The 22537-nt window shown below is 39.1% G+C and overlaps 1 protein-coding gene across 1 annotated transcript in view; it reads right to left on the bottom strand.

The window, feature by feature from the left end:
• The window catches only part of LOC136857547 (carbonic anhydrase-related protein 10), a 679439-nt gene that overhangs the window by 392089 nt on the left and 264813 nt on the right, over positions 1-22537 (bottom strand). Inside the window, exon 5 of the mRNA XM_068225096.1 lies at positions 2593-2659. Within this exon, the coding sequence (XP_068081197.1) occupies positions 2593-2659 (67 nt within the window). The remainder of the gene's footprint in view (positions 1-2592; positions 2660-22537) is intronic.

Raw genomic sequence — 22537 nt, 5'->3', positions numbered from 1 at the left:
ATTACCGTATTTTAAATTGTTTTTGAAGTTATTTACTGGTGGTTTAATAAGCATTTAATGAGCTGGCTTGTTTACCGGCAATACTGTATACTGTTATGCTATGTTCCGCTAAGGGCGATAACGTCTCCGGAATATGACATATCGGAAAATTATCAACAATCTGACCAGCTGGCCTCATTGCACCACCCTACGCTGTTCACTGGACTAGTAAAAATAGAGGAAGCACAGCTTAAGCATTCAACTGTTACAAGGGTATAAACAGAATTTAAACTTAAAAGTTTTTACATTTATTAATGATAATTTCGTGTGGCTATTTCTAGCGGAGTGCAGACCTTGTAAGGCAGACCCTCCGATGAGAGTGAGCGGCATCTGCCATGTGTAGGTAACTGCGTGTTATTGTGGTGGAGGATAGTGTTATGTGTGGTGGTGTGAGTTTCATGGACCCCCGGGCCATTGGAATTAACGAATGAAGGTTAAAATCCCCGACCTGGCCGCGAATAGAACCCGGGACCCTCTGAACCGAAAGCCAGTACGCTGATCATTCATCCAACCAGTCAGACACATTTCTTAATAACATTAATAAATTCGTAATATACCGTAGAATCTGATCATAGTCTTTCAAGAACGTAACATATCATTCTATTTTTAATTAATGGTATATTTCTCAGGTATGTTGTATGCATGTTGGGTATTCAGCCCGAAGGCTGGTTGGATCCTCAACAGGTTCACCGTTAGCTGTCATAGATGGCCTAGGTGTCACTGAAGAGGCGTACTAGGGAAATGAGGAGTGAGGTAGTTTCCCGTTGCTTTCCTCACCGAGCCAGAAGTTGCTATTGCACATCAGTCTACCAAGCCCACTGAAATGCCTGCACCAACCGACCCTATGAGCGACATTTTCACACCATTCATAGCAGGGACCGGCTGCATAAGGAATGGCATTCCTAGCGTCACCCGATTTCATATTGTCAAAGCCAACGATAAGACTGAGACAGGTCAATGAAAGTAACAATTTTATTCTAGCCCATACCAGAAGACATAGCGCACTGTAAACACTACATCTTGCCAGCAACGGCATATTTCTCAGGTATGATCTGTTAATAAATGTTCCATTTTTTCAGTTATTTTCTACATTTTTGTCATACTGAATTAGTTTCGACTGGCTGATAAACCTCACAGTTATCCGTTAACTAAATCGAAACTGAAAATAAATGGTTTCTATTATAGCAAATCACTATCCACTCTCAGGAAGCAACAACTTACTACCGTACTGAGGGAAATTTTCGATGATTAATGCCATGAAATAATTTAGCAGAACATTGCTAGAATAGAATGTGAATGTGAGTTAAGCATCAAATTTTCAGAAAAGGTAAGACGAAAAAAAATTGTTTATTATAGAAAAATTCACTATGTGCACGGAAAAATTCACATCATTTACAACTTTATTTGATAATAGTACAACACCTAGCGGATAACTATTCTATGCGGGATATGTTAGTACATACTATTTATTGTGTTTCGAAAACGTAAGTAGAAATATTCACTTTCGTCCACAAGTTGTCATGCCCAATCATTGCCATGCAGCAGAATGACGCGGCTCATTCGACGCCTTTAATTACAGTCCATTAAGGCTATAATTAAATCGAAATAAAAAATAACATCTTGGATGCATTACATGTCTCTCTATATGAAAATAAAATGGCGTTTGACAGCTTGTCTACCTGTCTGCCGTCCAAAACGGCATCGCGTCTAAAGTATTGGAAGTAGTTTCATTAAGTTTTTCACGAATAATCTCAAATATAAATGCCTTATGACTATTTATGATTTGTTTCAAAATATTTTTCTGAAAGTATACTGTTTGCGAAATTACTTTTTAAAATCGCCTAATTGTTTAAATTGACATTCTATCCGTTTCTTTCTCGCTCAATCACGTCTGAACTACTGAACAAACAGAATTGAAATTTGGTATGGATATATATCATATATGCAGTTCAAATGTTAATAATGTGCCATTTCAAATGGCGGCTATTAATATATCTATGGGCTATATTTTCCCATACATAATCCGCTAAATATAAAAAAATAATGGCAGGTGATTTATCCTGCCACAATTAAAGCGTGTGCATTTAAGATGTGATTTTATACCAAAAAAGTCATATGCTATTTCTTTGTAACTGTAATGGTTCTCCAGAATTTCACCCTTACGTATTTTAAAGCACGTGTTTCTAAGCTATTGTCGACGAGATGTTGTTCGTCTGAGAATTTGACCGTTTCATGGTAGGTCAGGCCTTGGACTTCCCAGATGCTTAACCTTTCCATATCCTTCTTCGTTTCCTTCATCCATGCTGTAGTGGTCTTTCTTCTCCAGAAGTAATCAAATATCTGTTTGGTAAGTCTGTTCGCAGTTCATTCTGTACAGATGTTAGAGAACACCACATTATACGAAGTTTTCTTAAAATCACAAGTCACCTTTGGGGTACAGGAGGAAAACATAGATGTCACTGACATCGGCAAACCATAAGTAGAATGGTAAAGGACAGTAATATATTAGAAATACGAAGTGATTTGACGAAGTATAAGATATATTATACTCACCACCATGTCTTATTTTATCCAACTGATCCGTAAGAATTCGTAGTTCAGGATTCGATAAATCTCCCAACTGAAACAAATTACAAAAGTGATAATAGGATTAGTAATTGAGAATGCTGTCGCAGAATATAACATATTTTACAGAATAACAGCCTAAATGTAGGGTTTTTGGACTATATTAGAATATTAGAGAGGGCTCAAGGTCATCAACTTAATAGCTGCGCAGTAAGCAGTAGGATAAGGTTTGTCTGAGCCTGCGTTCATGTTCCAAACGATTGGAATGTGCGAGATTTACGGAAGGAACGCTAATGTGCAAAACAGTTTACGAAGAATATCATATGTATTATGTGTGTGTATATATATATATATATATATGTATTATTATTATTATTATTATTATTATTATTATTATTATTAATGAAAATGAAAATCCACAGCCTGTTTCCAGTCATTTGACCGGATCAGGAATAGAATGAATGAAGCCCCCATCTATCGGCGAGGGTAGAAATTATGCCGGCTGCCGAAGCCTGTCCCACTCGACTGAGGCAATGATTAATGACTGACAGGTGAAATGAAATGATATTGGAGAGTGTTGCTGGAATGCAACATGACGGGGAAACCGAAGTACCCGGAGAAAAACCTGTCCCTCCTCCGCTTTGTGCAGCACAAATCTCACATGGAGTGACAGGGATTTGAATCACGGAACCCAGCGGTGAGAGGCCAACACGCTGCCGCCTGAGCTACGGAGGTTCTTCTTCTTCTTCTTTATTATTATTATTATTATTATTATTATTATTATTATTATTATTATTATTATTATTATTATTATTATTATTATTATTATTATTATGATTATTATTATTTCACAAGCGAATGGACCACTAAGGATCACGCTACAACTTCATTTCTTTCTCTTCGTGCGGAGTTTGCTCTGTGTCCAATACTCCTTCATGCGTTCGCTGACCTGCTTCTGTTGTTCAACTGTTCAGTCTTCCGGTCTTCCTAGTTCTTCCTGAGGCTGTACCCCTTCCATATTCTTCACTCTATTCCTAAACGTATTCCTTGCTAACAGCTGGACTTCCCAGATGCTTAACCTTTCCATATCCTTCTTCGTTTCCTTCATCCATGCTGTAGTGGTCTTTCTTCTCCAGAAGTAATCAAATATCTGTTTGGTAAGTCTGTTCGCAGTTTATTCTGTACAGATGTTAGAGAAACGTCAGTCTCTTTTCCTTCATGGTCTCTGAGATTATTTCCACCTGGCAAACTTCATTGTTATCCCGAAGTTTCCATCCACTTTCAGTTTGGACAGCTCCCATAATTTTTATGAGGATTCTTCTTTCCAGGTCCTCTAGCTTTTCCAGCTTTGTAGTTCATAGGCATTCCCTGGCATACAGGTATTGTGTTTTGACCACGGTGTTGTAATGTTTTAATTTGGAATTCCAGAATAAGTACTTCTTATTGTAGTTGCTTTTCGTCAAGACGTATGCTCTCACCATTTTTGAGAACCGATCTTCCACTGCAGCTTTTTCTAGTCCATTCTCGTATATGGTCTCACCAAGGTCCTATCTCTGTTTCCAGGAATTTTGGTCCACCTTTGATGTTCATCATGAATTTGGTATTTTTCACTGAGATCCTCCGTCCTGTTTAGCTGACGATTCTTCCCAAGAGGTAAATCTGGATGGTTACGACCTGTGGAATTTCTGATAGTATAGCAAGTCGTCAGCGAAAGCCAAGCATTTAACTTTAATCCCCCCTGATTTTCTCCCTAGACAGATAGGGGTTATCCCTTGATGTTCGAGTTCTGAGTTCCATATTCTCTTTATCTTTTCTAGGACACACTTGAATAGGATCATGGATAGTCCATCGCCTTGCCTCTCGCCTGTCTTCATTTCAAATGAGTGCGAGAGATGTCCGAAGAATTTTGCCTTGGAGGTTGTGCCTGTTAGAGTCTCTTTGATTATATTTGTCAGTTTGGTTTTTGACTCCGATTTCCCTAATGATCTTATCCAAGGTCTCTCTGTCGAAGGCTACATTGAAGTATATAAAGGACACCGCAATTTTCCTAACACTCAACATTCTGTGGCGGAGTATTGACTTCAAGTTGAATATTTGTTCGATATAGGAGCGGCGTTTCCTAAACCCTGCTTGGTATTTTCCTACTTGTTGGTTCAGATTGTTGTTTGTTGCTTGTGGTTTTAAGGGGCCTAACATCGAAGGTCATCGGCCATTGGTCCAGATTCACCTCTATTCTATTAAGAAGCAGTTTTGAGAGGATTTTATGGGCGATCGGGAGGAGTGACGCGCCCCTATAGTTGTTGACATCCTGTTTGTCCCCTTTCTCATGCAGTGGTCTGATAAGTGATGTGTTTAATTCTTCTGGGATTGTCTCCTTCTCCCAGATTTCCTTGATGATTTAGTCAATGTTATCTAAGATTTCCGGTTCTTCCTATTTCAACATTTCTGCCGTTATCGAGATCTCTCCACTTGCCCAGTTGTTTTAGAGTTTTCAAGGGATTTCTTTGTTGGTAGTTCTCTGGTATGTCTGGAAATTCTAGTTTGGAGGTTGAGGAAGGTCAATTCAAGAGTGTGTGGAATAATCTGGCTAATATCTCACATTTTTACGTTCGTTTCTGAAGCTCAAATATGGTGCTTGGTATCCTCTGGATTTTCTCTTGAATGTCTGATAAAAGTCTCTGGAATTAATATTATTATTAAATATTTTGAATTGTTTCTGGAAGTTATACAGCAGACTTTTAATAAGAATTTAATGAAATAAATGAACATGGTAGTCACTTCCACTAGCACAAAAGTTGTTAAAATAATAATAATAATAATAATAATAATAATAATAATAATAATAATAATAATAATAATAATAATAATAATAACGTCAGATTTGTTTATCGAAAGGTGAATAATTTATTAGGGAAGACGGTAAACAAGCGAAGGTCCTTATTTTTTAACTTCGAGTTATAAATTGATATTTCAGTAGAACATTTAATATTATAGAACTAAAATTTGCATTTCTCTTTCAGACTCCTATAGTAAACATTCTTTGACTGTATCATCATTTATAAATCATAACTGAATGCTTTCTTTGCCTTTTCCAAACTTGTAAGATCCTACTTTGTTCTTTAAAGTACCTAATGACAACTGTAAAGCCTATAATTAGTATAATTATGAATTGGATTAGTTATTGACTGGGTTATAGGTAATATATTAAACATTGATTTTTTGATCACAAAATTGGGTGGGAAATCATTTTGAAAACAAATATTTCTAACAATGTTTTCTTAATTTCTTTCTGATTATTGATGAAAACAATCTCGTTTAAATATTTACGGCATGAAGGTGTGAATAGAAGAAATGGAAATGATATAATAACCTGCATACTGAAGGCGCTAATTAATGATATGAGACGTAGATAGTTCATCATTATGAACTCTGAAGAGAACAAGAACGAAATAATGTCTTTGCCGATGAAATTAGTTTTAAAATGAGTCTATGGTCAAGTGATTCGTAAATTCTTAATGTATCATTCGTATCTCATCTGCGATAGTTACTTTGATTTAAGTGAAAAGTTGAGAAAGTTTCCTCAGCTGCACCATATAATGGTTTTATGTGAAAGAGGATATTTTAAGACTTGAGAACTGCAGACTGATTACGTATTTATGCTGCATAAAGTAATACCCTACATCTGGCACTCAGTATCTTCTGAAAATATTGTCACTTGATAAAGTAATCGGATAGGAAATGGTAAATACTTTCAGAAAAGAGCAAATGGAACAACGGTGAACAAAATCAAACAAATAAACTGCCACGCCGGGAGATTTGTGACTACACTGCAGATGAAAAAAAAATAACGGTATTATCCAATGCTTTCCAAATGGTAAAATAGAAAGTGATGAAAAAATAAAGTTGTTCATGAAGGTAATGGAATGATTGGCTTCAAAGACCTGACAACAGAAATTATTTATATTGGAATATCCATCGCTTTGAGAGGAATGTTCTTGAAATGATTCACCTTCACGATTTGTACTTAATACTAATAGGAGAAATGATTTTAATTATTTATTACAACAGTTAATATTAGCATAATACCGGATAATTCCAAGAGTTTTATGCAGTATAAATAGAAATGTCTTCCCAAAGTAGTATGCTTTCCCACGATGTTGTGGCACTTACAGCCTTACTTGTGTCATCTTATTCCTATCCTTCTTCCAGTTAGTACTGGCAATATTGATAGAATGCAATATTTAATGAACTAAAAAGTACGATTGCATTACATACGTATAATGCTGTCACCTGCAAAGTCTTTTACCTTTTGCCAAATGACGGGAAGCCTTTGGGTACTGTTGGCAAGGCGTTCTCTGTTGATGACAGCGTCGGAGCGCCCTACTACGCCCTACGGCCTTAGAGGGCCTTTCAACTTCGGAAACAAGTCGAAGTCACAAGGACTCAAGTCTGGAGAGTACAGAGTGTGTTCCAAGACCTCATTGCGACCAGCACGGAGCCCCTCGTCCCATCGTGCAACCGTCCTATACGGTAATGCATTCTCGCCACAGGCTTCACGTAATCCTCGGTAACATTCTGATGCTTTGTTAACACGGGCAAACTCAACTTTAATCCACGAACGCTGATCACGTTTTGAAAACGTGCTTTTGAGCGGTGAAATTGGCACTCTTCACTTCACCGCCTCACAGCAACAACACTCCCAACTGGATGCCCATCAAATCTACAGTACACATCGTCAACAGCGCCACCTGCTCGCTCCCATATCCTATTCGCGCATGCCCGATCTCCTGCGAGTGTCTTGACTACGTTGCGTACTTTATGTACAGTCCTCGTATTAACGATCAAAACTTTTTGAACATAATCAGGGAAAGTAACCTAGTTTCATCTTAAAGGAAACTTAAACCGGGTGAATCTGTTAAGACTTTTGTCATGGCTAGGAACATACAAAAATAATGTCTTATGAGGGCATGAATTTTCGTTTCATATCGCTAGTAAAAGTCATTTTTTCTCTTTATGTGTAGTGAGTGAGTCACATACTCGATGTGATAACCACCAGAGTTGAGCTGATACTTACATTTGATTAAAGTGTTGCCCGAAGCATGGACGTTTATCTCCCAAACACAAACGAACAGTCAAAGGCAAATTCATTATATTGGAATTTGAAACGTTATACATTCTGATTTAAGGCCCCCGGTGTCGTGAGTAAGTGACATTTGCTACAGGGAAGCCATCCCCCTGTTGTGAATTTGCAGCTGACGTAAATATGCTCTTTTTATCCAAGGGATAGGTAGTATATTGCCCTGGATTTCAATTTTACAAGAACAGTTTCAATTGCACTTAGTACACATTTGTATAAATAAAATAATAATTTTATTTCTACAATTGAAATACTCGCTTCATACTTCATTTTTATCTCAGATCAGGTGTAAAAAAGTCGCAAGTAAGCTGAGTTCAGTTTTGTTCGTCTCTGACTCCGTTAATATTTCGTCGTTGCACCTCGAAATACTGTTATTTGGCAATGTTGAGGGGAAAAATACTGACCCGCAGCACATGTTTCACTTGCAAAGAAAATTCGTTGATATAATTCGTGCAGTACTGAACCATAGGTGACAGATTTGTTAATTTTTTTTTTGTAAGAGTTCTAAGCTGAAGTGTTATAACACAGTGGGTTTTCTAGCCGCAACGACGATTTACTGTCTTGAAAAACCTGTCGTCATGGTAACACACTTCCTGGTCAGGAGGATGCTGATATAGTCCTGTGTGTATGTATGATTGTATGTTGAGCATTCATCCCGAAGGCTAGTTTGATTCTCACATCCTAGGCGTCAATGACGAGCCGTCATAGGGAAATGAGGTGTGAGGTATTTTCCCTTTCCTTTCATTACTGAGCCAGAAGTTGATATTATTTATCAGTCTGCCAAGCCCATTGGAATGAACGCATCAGGACGGACCTGATTGCTTTTAAGAGCTATAATTTTGGTTGATCAATGGAATCCATTGATCAGGAAATATAATGACGATGGCTGACTGTTGAAGTAGGAACAAAAGCTTGAAGGAACTATCACTCGAACAATGAGGGGAAAAAAGGAATTATAGCGGGGCGGAGATTTGAGGAGGAAGTCCTAGACCTTACAGTACCGCTCTGTAGGAATGTATGTTTGCGTGATATATTTACTCACTCCTAGAGTATGATGTATTTAAGGTTCATTTTCCTGTGCACGCGTGCATAGGAAAACTAATACAATGAAAATGGTTCTGATGGACTGCATATCAATATGTGGCTGGGAGGTGTGACCAGTCTTAAGGGAAATAAAGAATAGGAAGGGCATTGACACATTCGCGGTTTTGGCATAGCAGCGACGATATTGCATCAAATACTGAATTAAGAGCCATTAGATATTCTTGATTAAGTTTATGGCTATTATAATGAAAGGGGTGCGCTCCTGCAGACTTACACCCGGTAAACTCAGTTCATTCCGATGTGACCCGGAGTTCATGGATTTCTGAACAGGAATATTTTCTTCAGAATATCTATGTATAAACTATTCAGATGCTGCATCACTATCCTGATCCCCAAATATGAGAACGTTTTCTGGTTCTCCGAACCCACAGATTGTTGCAAATAACATTCGCAGGTGACGTGGTATAAATGTATGAGTTACTTCGAATGAAGTATCATGATAAATGTTATCTCCTTAAGAGGAACACGTAAAGACACATGTAAACATACTTCTCGAAAGGTCTTGTGTAACACTTTATTCACCGTCTTTTGGCTCCCTTCTCCTCCATCAGTAACATCATGAAAAGTACCATTCCCCATCCTGTATACTAATTACTGTATTCTCCCGATTACCCATCCTTCTCACCGTTGTAGTTATTTCCAGTTTGTTTTACGTTTACCTTGGACCTAGCAGTTTGGTATAGGACCAATGGCCAAGACATTTTAAACAACAATCATCATCAGTAATTCAGTATATCCGTGTAACTGTGGATACAAATTTCGTCATTTTAACTTCGAACCGAGCAGTCATCATTGTGTGGCATGAGTAAACTGTTGAAATTACCTTGTCATAATTTTGTTGTTGTTGTTTTTGTTATACATTCACTGGTAATCACTTCCAAGTCACTAACTTATCTTCCGACGATGAATGTTAACATTTCGTCGATATTTTCACTTTACAAATTAGCCAGTTTTAATGGGATTCGAGTATCGTTTCCTATACATAGGATATCGTGTAGAATGCTGATGAATTTCGATTTTATTACCTTCTCAAAATATCCTGGGTTTATATTCTTATGATATATTTCAGCGCTTACATTCTTGTCGTAGTCATTCCTTTAGAGAAGTTCTGAACCTGAATCTAATATAAAAAGTACTAATATACAGTAGCTCTCGTTTCCTGAATTCTATTACGTATATTATTATAATAGAAATATCATAAGTTATTATTTGATATAAGTATGCATGGACAAGGTTGTCGGAAACAACGTGAATCAGGTATATGAACGTTAGAGGGTTGGTCATACTGACAACTAATTTGAAAAATATAATTCGATATATCACGCCTTTGTCATGTTGTCAGCTTCTGAAGTTAGCCAATCAGATCGCTTCGCGGTCGCATTCAAATGTGCTTTGCACGGTAATGTTACTAAATGTGCACGTGACTTACGACCGGCTTGACAGTTAGGCCGAGAAGTCAGTAACAAACACAAACACATTGTGAGCACACTTGCTATGGCATGATCATGTCAGCTCGGAGGTCCGTGTTCAAATCTCTCCCCAGGAATTTTTGATTTCTTCTATTGGTGCTCTGAAGCCGATGTTAAGCCACGTACAGATGCAGCAACACCACCTCACAAAACCCATTTGAATTCTTCCTCGAGGATTGGCTAAATTCAGCAGCCGATAAAATGACAACAGCGCGAGAAAATGTTTATTTTATTTCAAATTATTTATCAGTATGACCAACCTCTCACGCTCACATACCCGGTTTACGTTGTCTCCGACCCCCTTGAATATAAAAAGTGCACGCCAAAAATAGCCATTGATCCAGAGCAAGGAAAATGAAATTTATTACTATACTGAGCGACGAACTGAAAATACGGTGAAAAAAATATTTTCATCAGCTAAGGATCTAACCCAAGAATTTTATACAAAAATTCTTCCTATTTAGTAATATGTGCTTGCACGGTATCTAGTATGAAATATGCAGTACTTATTGTTCTCAGACTAGTGCGATATCTAAGGTAAAATGCATTCCATTGACGTTATAAGAAATAGAATTTTCTGAATAGTTTTCCTACATTCAGTTCCTAGTGAAATACTTTTAAACCGGGCTAGCGTGCTATGACGAAATAGCCCTAATTGTAACAGTAAGATAGAGAAAATAGACCATTATTTCACTAAACTTAGTGTTAACGATTTATATTTCACTTGTTTTCGTGGGTTCAGTCAACTGCGGTAAATCCGATCTTCAATTCATCTTGAATGGAAAACTGATCACAACGATTTATTTGGTATAATGGTGGCCATACTTAAAAGACCATCACATATGTGCTTGGAGTATATCTTCATCATTCCTATTCAGGATGAAATAATTCCACTGGCTTTTTAAGGAGTTAAGGACTTTTTGCAGGATATTCAGACATTTTAAAATATTTGGGTATAAACTCCACTTCCTGACTCCTTGTAGTTTAGGAGCTTGAAGTTTGTGATACACGTTAGCGTTGTATGTACTATTCCTTGCATAGGTTTTCTTTCCTGTTTTCAGTCAAACTCGTTGGCTGAACGGTCAGCGTACTGGCCTTTGGTTCAGAGGGTCCCGGGTTCGATTCCCGGCCGGGTCGGGGATTTTAACTTTAATTGGTTAATTCCAATGGCACGGGGGCTGGGTGTATGTGTTGTCTTCATCATCATTTCATCCTCATCACGACGCGCAGGTCACCTACGGGAGTCAAATAGAAAGAGCTGCACCTGGCGACCCGAACCCGTCCTGGGGTATCCCGGCACTAGAAGCCATACGACATTTCATTCTTTCCTTTTTCACATTGAATCGAACATATTACTAACCATATTAAAGAGGTTAATGGATGTCTCCTATGTATTCATACCATTATCACCTCAATCATGATCTTTACTTGTAAGTTAACCTTTCCGCTCTTATGAATATTCCTACTTTCCGCGAAAAACAAGTTGAAGACCGTAATGAATTAACGAGTATAAAAATGTAGATTTAAATATTATGTTGGTTGTATTTTTCAGTGGCAAAATGTGTATAGTTTCATCTTTACGAGCAACTTACAACAAAGCAGAGAACATTGATTCATTAAATTTAAAACATATGGACTAGGACTTAAATGATTCAATCTAATCCGAGCAACATGTGTGGGGTGTACTCACAGTGGTCAGAAAGTGCGAATATAAAATGCTAATGCTAGGAGCAGCAGAAGGAGACTAAGCTGCTAATGTTGGTGGCAGTAGCTCATTAATATTAGCGCAGTGCTGCCGCAAGTGGATGTAAATAAGACTAAACGTAGTTCACACACGATCTGCTGGGAGCTCCAGCAGAACTTCACTGCTTAACGGGAGCAAATATCAATGTAGTGAGGTACTTAAAAACAAGTCTTATCTCTGTGGAGTTATAGCAGTTGTTGTTCGGACCTAAGTAGCATCGTTATAGGTTTCTCATCAATGCGGTTACTCTTCGAATCTGACCAATACGCAAGGAATCTTCGGAAAGAAATCTCCCTACGGTACAGATTCCACCTCAAATTTTATAGTCCTGATTTCATAGTTCGGTAGATTAGCAGTCACATAAAAGTGTAAACTTCCTTTCCTGTTACTACTGCTGATATTTCGTATGAGCGGCTGGGAAGTTTTCATCTTCAGTTCCGTGATCTTAGTGCAGGCATGTATGGGGATAATTGTTTTGAAAGGGTGTGCTATGAGATTACCACCATTTTTTCGGAGCAGAAAATGGAAGAACTCCAAATCCTCGAATTAAGGTAACCGGAAAGGAAAGGGGAAATACCACGGATGGTAATGGAAATAAAATACTCTTATGCATCACAAATATATTACTATAGATATCGGGAAAGAGCAAGGCAGGAACCACGAAAGAGAAGAGCCTGATACAGGTAATTGGAAGAAATCCCAGTCAGGGATAAACGCTCCACTCTGTGGTGTAATTGTGTTGTATTTGAAGTGTCTGATTACCTAAACAGATATGTATTCGTAATTAATTGTGGTTAGCAGTGTTTAGGAAGTGGACGTGATCATTGTACTGGGCATATTTCTGGCACTTTGAAGATGGTATACTGGAGAAAGCCCTTCCAAAGGGAAAAATCAAAATCAATACGATTTTTTTCCTAGTTGCTTTACGTCGCACCGACACAAATAGGTCTCATGGCGACGATGGGATAGGAAAGGCCTTGGAGTTAGAAGGAAACGGCCGTGGCCTTAATTAAGATACAATCCCAGCATTTGCCTGGTGTGAAAATGGGTAACCACGGAAAACCATCTTCAGGGCTGCCGACAGTGAGATTCGAATCCATTCTCTCACAGCCGCGTGCCCCTGACCGCACGGCCAACTCGCCCGGTAATACGAATTTTGAGGGTATGTAGAGGAAACGGTCATATATGTCAGCAGGTCTGTGGATGAACATGCTTGGGGTTTAATTTTATACATCTGTAACTTATATAATTAATTTGTGGATTGCACATTCTGTGATATAATAGTGACCCTCTCGCCCAAGTGAAGAGCCAAATCCTAACGCGAATAGAAACTTCTATGTAAATCACGTAAACTATCTCAGGTTGGAACTTTCCTATAGAAATATTCCGTATAAAGTTTTACCTTTTGACTTTCAAAGTTAAAATAAACTCGTATCGTCAAGCTGACGTGGTGCAGCTACTTTCGGGCGCACCCCTAATGCAGGTGAGCTCCACGTAACATTTTAACAACATAGCAGCCTCCTACCATTCTTAAATTTCTGGCAGTACCGGGAATGTAACCCAGGCTCGTGGATGGCAGCTAATAGCGGTAACCATTACCCTACGGAAGCGGACACTGTCAACATTAATTTCTGATAACAGCTTCACGTATCGGTAAATAGGCTGATTCAGGACACAGTGATAATTTCGGCTCGTATGGTATAGCCATGGAAAATTGAGCCAAAGGCGGTATTTGATTCAGCCGAGACCAGGCTCTTCTACCGCTGGTTTGATAGGTAGGTATCCAGTAACCCGCAGACGCAGTGGAAGATGGTATAGGAAGGTGACATGTTGTGATGTCTGCCTTTAAATCAATGTAGAACAAAATATTCGTGAATTGTGCAGTGAAAACCAAGCAAAATATGTAAAATCGTAATACAGCCTGATAAAAGTTAATCTTGTTATTTTAACTCATTATTTTGCAAGATCTATCTATATTTACCTGCGTTTCCATTACTTGACTATGAGTAAAATCAAAATCTTGTTTATATGTGATTACTGAAGTCCATTTTTAATTGTTTATTTCTCATTAAGGGAGACATAACGAAATTTGAAACATTTCCTTGTGAATTTAGGACAAATAAAAATTTCCCTTATTGATGTACGAACATAATTTTTGTTATTAAACACGTATATTTATGCATGAATACACAAAGCACCTTTTATTTATTCACATAAGTAATTACTTTAAAGGGAAAATAATTTATGTTTATGATCACACTTTCCCCTTAATCCCAATATGAGATATGAATAAAGAAAATTTCAATTTTTCTCTCAATATGAATCGAACGAAAGCTCTCTAATTTTTATGTATCCCAAGGTCACAGTGTTTTGTTTGTACTGTAGAGATATCTGCGAGTAGCACACTGACCCCTCGTCGCGAGGAGCCGGTTTCCATGGATGCCATGCTTGCTGCAAACCTCTCTAGAGTTCCGCCAAGAGGAAAAGTTCCCTCAATTTCTATTACTGTGTTGATGGAGTGGAAATACCTCATGTGTATCACTGTAAGCACGTAGGTGTTAATGAAAGAAAATATTAATCACATAAACGGGATTGTAATAAAGGTTACAGATCTCTTCATGTGGTTGGGAAGGTATTTAGGCTTTGTCTTTAGGATATACAGGAGAGGGCAAAAAGTCACAAGTAAGACCACTATTAGAGTATCGTTCCAGTGCATGAGACCCACACGAGGATTAATTGTTTGGAGAATATGAAAAAAGAAAAGCGGCACGATTTTTTCTGGGTGATTTCCTGGAATAGAATAGTGTTACGAAAATTTTGCAAACTTTGGGGTCGGAAGACTTGCGAGTAACGAGATAAACTGCTCGGCTAAGCGGTATGTTCCGATATGTCAGTGGAAAGATTACGTGAAATAGCATTAGTAGACGAATAAGGTTGAGAGGTGCTGTTCAAGCTAGTATAAACTTCGAATTCAAGGGGAAACATTTAGGCAAATATTTTTTATAGGAAGAAAAGTTAGGGATCGGAATAATTGACCACGCGAGATTTTCGATAAGTTTCCAGATCTTTGAAATTGTTTAAGATAAACTAGGAAAACAACTCATCGGCACTATGCCACCTGGGTGACAATCGTAATTGTAGATCAGTGAATATAGATTGATTGATAGATGATTGTAGTTGTCAGGGTCCCTGACAGGTTTAGTAACTTAGACACATTTCTACAGAGCATCGATTTTGCTTTTCAATTTCATCCATATTTTCCTTCAAAGTTTACCAAGGGTTCAATTTATAGTCCGTATGTTTAGTTGATGGACTTTTCCTGCCTCCGTATTCAAACCAGTCACGCGACACTCTAGTTGAGGGAAAGGAGCTACCTAGTGTCTGAAAATATATTGGCAGTAATAGTTACAATTGTTTCTTCCGTACAGTAAATTCGATATCTTATTTTTAATCAAAGGATTTTTCGTTAGCTGGTTATATTTGCCCTCCCTCTAGCAGTCTGCAAGAGGTGGTAGGACAGCCACGCTCTCTTTTGCCTGTCCCGCTGAAGGGGATATATTAAAATACTCTGCAGGAATATTCCATCAACTCGACAAACTGACTATAATCATTCAATGGTCGCAGCAATCCTTGACTGTCAGGAGTTCTAATCAATCTAAATATAAAAACAGGAGACGTATTCTGAATACTCGAGCTTAAAGTTAGGACATCAATTAGAAAGGGAAGAGATGAGTATGCTGTTTTATAGGCTTAGAACCATTAATTTGTCCGAATTAATTACAGATTTACACCTTAGGACACACTTTCATTGCATAAACATTACCGAACAGATCTGTCACTCATGCCTAATAATCCTGTTGTTCTGCCTATCACAGAACAATTGCCACCGTTAGAAGTGATATTGAACAAGCCCAGGAGCTGTTGATCGAGACATTCCAACAAGAACGACCCGTGTTAATTATGCAGAGTAATAAAAATTCAGGCCTGCTGCTTTCCCGCGCCAAATCAAAGCACACCCATCTTTGACCCAGGGCTCGAGACCACTTGGGGAAGTGGAATGTAAAGGCTTCGAGTGACCATAACCGCGGCACTAACTGGAACAGAGTGGTTGTCCCCAGGAATTAACCAGGTATTTTCTTCTTGGTGTATGAAGAGTGAAACTCCGAGCCATGTGCCTCTCCAGAAGTTGAAATTCGTGTCTAAATATTTCAACTTCTTGACAATGAGTCGAGCTGATGCACTTCGTGGTAAACTGAGCATAAATGTGAGGTCTTGGCTGGGCAGCTCCCGTTTTCCTGAACTTGGTTTTCTTTAAACGTGAAGCAACATAATAAAAGTCACTCTCACATGTGTCCTTGTGCCTTACATATTCCTTTTCAGCCACCCTACCACTTAGCTGAGTGTGCAGTGTGAAGAGTACACACTAAGTACTTGAGCTTTATTGTAGTTGTAGCATGCAGACATTGTACACCTGAGCAAGAAAATTAAACGAGCTCATTCTTTCAGCATATGGAAAGTTAAGCAAATGAGTGCTCCAATGCAAAAGTTTCACCATCGTGGTGCTGTATTGAGCGAGGATAATGCATCACTTTACTAGTATACCTTAAAGTGAATTTCTTAGAAGCTTTCCAAATAGTTTTAGAAACGGAAATACTCTAGGAAGAAAATGAAGTAGGATTAGAACCTGATTCATTAGAAGAAAATATTTGGAGTAATCATTAGAAACGAATCAGATTGTTACTTATAGAAATTAGCATATCGTCGTTGCCGGGACAAAACCACCTATGTGATAATATTTTTGGATATATACTGACCCGCAGTACATACATCATGAAGTGCGAAAATGCCTTGACAATATTCACACAATATTGCACCTTAGACGACAGATCCTTACCAGCCAAAGTTCTAAGCTAAAATATTTCACATAGGAGGTTTTGTCCCGGCAGCGACGATATGGTATTAAGAAATAGCAGTTAACATTGTGTTGTAAAATAGTTCATACAACTGGAATAGCACGAAACTAGATTTTAGTCTATTGAATGAATAATGAAAACATAAAAATGATATATCCAATGGTTTAAAAAAGCAAAGCAAAGCAAAGCAAATTCATCTCCGACAAGGCCATGAAGGCCCTTGGAGGTGTGGAAGGTAAAGGCTTCAACCATTCGTAACGTCGGCACGAGATGCGGTAGAGTGGTTAGCTTTACCCCCGGCCGCCTTTGACCCCAGGAATTAACCTGGTACTCGTTTTTGGTGTAGGCTGAGTGAACCTCAGTACCATATGCACCTCCTGAAGTGGAAATTTCGTTTCTTAATTTTTATGACTTCCTGACGGGGATTCGAACCCACGTCCATCCGGGCGAACCGAGAACGACTTTACCGCCTCGGCCAGGCAGCCCCTCCAGTAGTTTACACCCGACTGTAAAATCCGGACTTTTCTTAGATATATGACTATTTTTGACCATTATGCCAAATTATAACCCAACAACGTGAAAATTTTGTCTGAAGGACCATTTTCCATCCATCATAGGCCTACAAAAGTAACAATTGTTTGTCAATAATTTTGAAACCAATTAACTGAGCGACACCAAATTTCTGTGTGGAGCTATGTGTTATTAATATATACTTGCATTTTAAATTTGGATTTGGTGGGGTAAGCTGTAGAAGTTCAAAATTTCAGTCATGAGTCCCCTTAAACTTTGGAGTTGTTTCTTAATTTATATGAGTATAAGTAGGCCTATAGATACATTGAAGGAAAGTTAACACATAGTGGCAAATGCTTACGAGACAGTTATAATGATTAGTACATACTTATAAACAAATGTTGGAATTCAAATTATATAAATATTATTTATTACTGGTTTCATTATCCTACTTGGATATGTTTACAGCTAGCAAGGAAAGACAATGTGGACAACAGCGTATGATTAGAATAGTGAGATTGTTGTCAAGATGACAAATAAAATTTCGCTCGTCGGAGAAAACAAATGATGGTCCCAGGTATGGCACGTTTATATTTCTCATACTTTTCTACGAAACTTCGACTCCAGACAAGGTACTTTTAGGAATATCCTTTAGAAGAATATTAGGCGGGTACAGTTAAATGAATTGAGCCTTGTGATAAGTAACTTAAACGCTCCTGCTCGATTTGTGAAGTGTACTGTAGAGATAAAATGCACCAAATAAGTAGTGTAACCTACTACCGTCACACCTAAAATTTGTATATACGACTCTAATACTTATGCCTGAATTATGCATATTCATGAAGTAGCACTGGATAATTTTGTGCACTGTTTCATCATACCCGATACAGTCTCTTTTGAAAACAATTTTGGAATTGTGTTACTCACGTCCTATTTTCATTTACAAGTTTCGAGTGATCATATAAAAATGGAATTGCTGTTAAAACTAGAATAATAAGCATACCCTAAGTTAACCCCGAAGCACAATATGTTTCCGTATCTGGAAAATTATGTCCTTTAATACCCGAATGCTAATATTATTATTATTATTTATTATTATTTTTCTCCAAGTCTACAGTAAAAATGCCCATTTGATCTAATAAATGAGAAAAATAACAATGTCCAGCCTATAGCCAGAATAAACTATAATGAAATGAACAACAGATGCTGATATGTGGCCCATGAAAAACTCCTTCTCGGAGATCCAATGGCCATGGCACTACGGCAGTAAACGGCACAAGTAGTTTACAAACCTACATCTCTACAATGATAAACAGGCAAAATTAAAATGGCAGAATAGAATGGAATGCCAATATGTGGCACGGGATGTGGCACCATCGCTGATACAAAATATCCTTCACTATTCTCGTTTGCTCCTGAGACACTGGTATTACTTGCATTTTAAACTGAGGGGATCATCCTTGATATATAGATAAACGTCGGAATGTAACAATTTTATCTGATGCTTTTGTTGGATGAATGTATCATAGGACATAAAACAGTTATGGTAATATCAATACAAATATAGCGTTTAATGTCAAATGTAAAAAAAAATCAGTTTGTTATATTTCACTGTAATATTATAACAAAGTCATTCAATTTTTAACTTTTTGTGCGTGACATACAGGTTCGACTACACCAGTAGTATAATTGGACAGTTCGGCCGCCACCTCCGCCGCCTCCTCCGCCGCCGCCGCCCGCGGGAAATTTGAATTTGGCGGGAAATTTGAATTTTGGCGCGAGATTTGAATTTGTAAACAATGCCACGTGCTTTTTGACAGCTGTCATCGACAACAACGCATCGCTAACCTCACTGCTGCCATCTTGACGGGCCTAAACCTCACTAGTGCCAACTTAACCTAACTAGCGAGAGGTAAACAAACCCACGTGTTTTTTGACAGCCACGTGCTTTTTGACAGACAACAACGCATCGCTAACCTCAGTACTGCCATCTTGACGGGCCTAAACCTCAGTAGTGCCAACTTAACCTAACTAGCGCGAGGTAAACAAAGCCACGTGCTTTTTGACAGCCACGTGCTTTTTGACAGATTTGTAAACAAAGCCACGTGCTTTTTGACAGACAACAACGCATCGCAAACCTCAGTACTACCATCTTGACGGGCCTAAACCTTAGTGGTACCAACTTAACCTAACTAGCATGAGGTAAACAAAGCCACGTGCTTTTTTGACAGCTGTCATCCGCCATCTTTAAACCACAAAGCACTGTGCTGCCCTCTATATCGCAGTAGCCGCAAAATTCGTCACCTGTCATCAGCAGTGCTGCCATCTTGACTGGTCTAAACCTTAGTGCTACCAACTTAACCTAACTAGCGCGAGGTAAACAAAGCCACGTGCAGATGTCATCTGCTATCTTTAATCCAGAGAGCATCGTGCAGCCCTCTTTAGCTACTTACCTTTGAAATGTGGTACGTCACAGCTGTCATCCGCCATCTTGCATCGCAAACCTCAGTGCTGCACTCTATGTAGTGGCGGCAAATTCCACATGCTCTTGTTTGGAAACAAAGCTACGTGCAGCTGTCATCCGCCATCCTTAATCCATAGAGCACCGTGCTGCCCTCTTTAGCTACTTACCTTTGAAATGTGGTACGTCACAGCTGTCATCCGCCATCTTGCATCGCAAACCTCAGTGCTGCACTCTATGTAGTGGCGGTAAATTCCACGTGCTCTTGTTTGGAAACAAAGCCACGTGCAGCTGTCATCCGCCATCTTTAATCCAGAGAGCACCGTGCTGCCCTCTTTAGCTACTTACCTTTGAAATGTGGTACGTCACAGCTGTCATCCGCCATCTTGCATCGCAAACCTCAGTGCTGCCCGGTGGCGGCAAATTCTACGTGCTCTTGTTTGGAAACAAACCTATGCGCTTTTTTGTCAGCTATCATCCGCCATCTTTAATCTAGAGAGCACCGTGCTGCCCTCTATGTGGTGGTGGTAAATTCTACACGCTTTACAAACCTATGTGCTTTTCTGACAGCTGTCAACCGCCAGAGAGCACCGTGCTGCCCTCTTTATGCCGGTGGCAAATTCTACATGCTTTTTGACAGCTGTCACCCGCAAGAGAGCACCGTGCTGCCATCTTTAGCTAGATACCTGTGGTAGCGGTAAATTCCACGTGCTCTTGTTTAGTAAACAAAGCTACATGCTTTTTTGACAGCTGTCGTCCGCTATCTTTAATCAATAGAGCACTGTGCTGCGGGTAATTTCATCAGCTGTCATCCGCCATCTTTAATCTACACAACACCATGCTGCTCTCTGTAGTAGCGGGCAATTTGAAAAGTTCTGTTAGCTATCATCCGCCATCTTTAATCAAGAGAGCACCGTGCTGCCATCTATGTGGTGGCGGCAAATTCCACGTGCTCTTGTTTAGTAAACAAAGCCACGTGCAGCTGTCATCCGCCATCTTTGAGCACCGTGCTGCGGGCAATTTCGTCAGCTGTCATCCGCCATCTTTAATCTACAGAACACCGTGCTGCCCTCTGTAGTAGCGGGCAATTTGAAAAGTTCTGTTAGCTATCATCCGCCATCTTCGAGCACCGTGCTGCCCTCTATATGGTGGCGGCAAATTCCACGTGCTTTACAAACTCACGTGCTTTTTTGACAGCTACCATCCGCCCTGCTCTCTGTAGTAGCGGGTAATTTGAAAAGTTCTGTTAGCTGTCATCCGCCATCTTTGAGCACCGTGCTGCCCGGTGGCGGTAAATTCCACGTGCTTTACAAACTCACGCGCAGCTGTCATCCGCCATCTTACATCGCAAACCTCAGTGCTACACTCTTTAGTTGAAAAATGGTGGCGGATAATTTAAAAAAGAAAAATTCTACAGCGGCCATCTCTCGACGCTAATTGCACAAGATGGTGGCTATACATGACTCCTTAAAGGTGCTTATGCGAGATGATCGCTATACATAGACGCCCTTGGGATGCTTGCGCAAGATGGCGGTTATACATGGCTGCTTATGAGGGATGCTTGCGCGAGATGGTGGTTGCTCTTATGAGGCGGCTTAAGGATCCTTGGCTAGAGCCTCCCTAAGGATGCTTGCGCAAGATGGCGCATGCAAGATGGTGGCTATGCATAGCTCCTTATGAGACAGCCAGTACAACATGTGATCAGAACATTGATTGATGTGTTCAGAACACTGTACTCGATACAACATGTGATTAAAACATTGTTTGGTGTGTTCAGAACACTAATCGAACGCTGTACAACATGTTAGGGGATACCTTTGTTTAGATTGAAACATAACAAGACTAGAATTGAACACTGCACATTGATTGATGTGTTCAGAACACAAAATAAGTAGAATCGAACACTGTACTCGATACAACATGTGATTAAAACATTGTTTGGTGTGTTCAGAACACTAATCGAACGCTGTACAACATGTTAGGGGATACCTTTGTTTAGATTGAAACATAACAAGACTAGAATTGAACACTGCACATTGATTGATGTGTTCAGAACACAAAATAAGTAGAATCGAACACTGTACTCGATACAACATGTGATTAAAACATTGTTTGGTGTGTTCAGAACACTAATCGAACGCTGTACAACATGTTAGGGGATACCTTTGTTTAGATTGAAACATAACAAGACTAGAATTGAACACTGCACTCGATGTCGTTACATGTGTTCAGAACAATGATTGATGGGTTCAGATCACTAAACAAGTAGAATCGAACGCTGTACAACATGTTAGGGGATACCTTTGTTTAGATTGGAACATAACAAGACTAGAATCGAACACTGCACTCGATGTCGTTAACCTTAACATGTGATCCGATACAACATGTTAGGGGATACCTTTGTCCTAAGAACCGAACACTGTACAACATGTTAGGGGATACCTTTGTTTAGATTGAAACTAACAAGACTAGAATCGAACACTGCACTCGATGTCGTTACATGTGATCCGATACAACATGTTAGGGGATACCTTTGTTCTAAGAAAATTAGATTGAAACATAGCAAGCCTAGAATCGAACATTGTTTGATGTTTT

This window comes from Anabrus simplex, chromosome 1, assembly GCF_040414725.1.
Source record: "Anabrus simplex isolate iqAnaSimp1 chromosome 1, ASM4041472v1, whole genome shotgun sequence".
NCBI classification, from domain to species: Eukaryota; Metazoa; Arthropoda; class Insecta; order Orthoptera; family Tettigoniidae; genus Anabrus; species Anabrus simplex.
The sequence above is the reverse complement of the archived record's forward strand: the minus strand, read 5'-3'. Positions and strand labels throughout refer to the sequence as shown.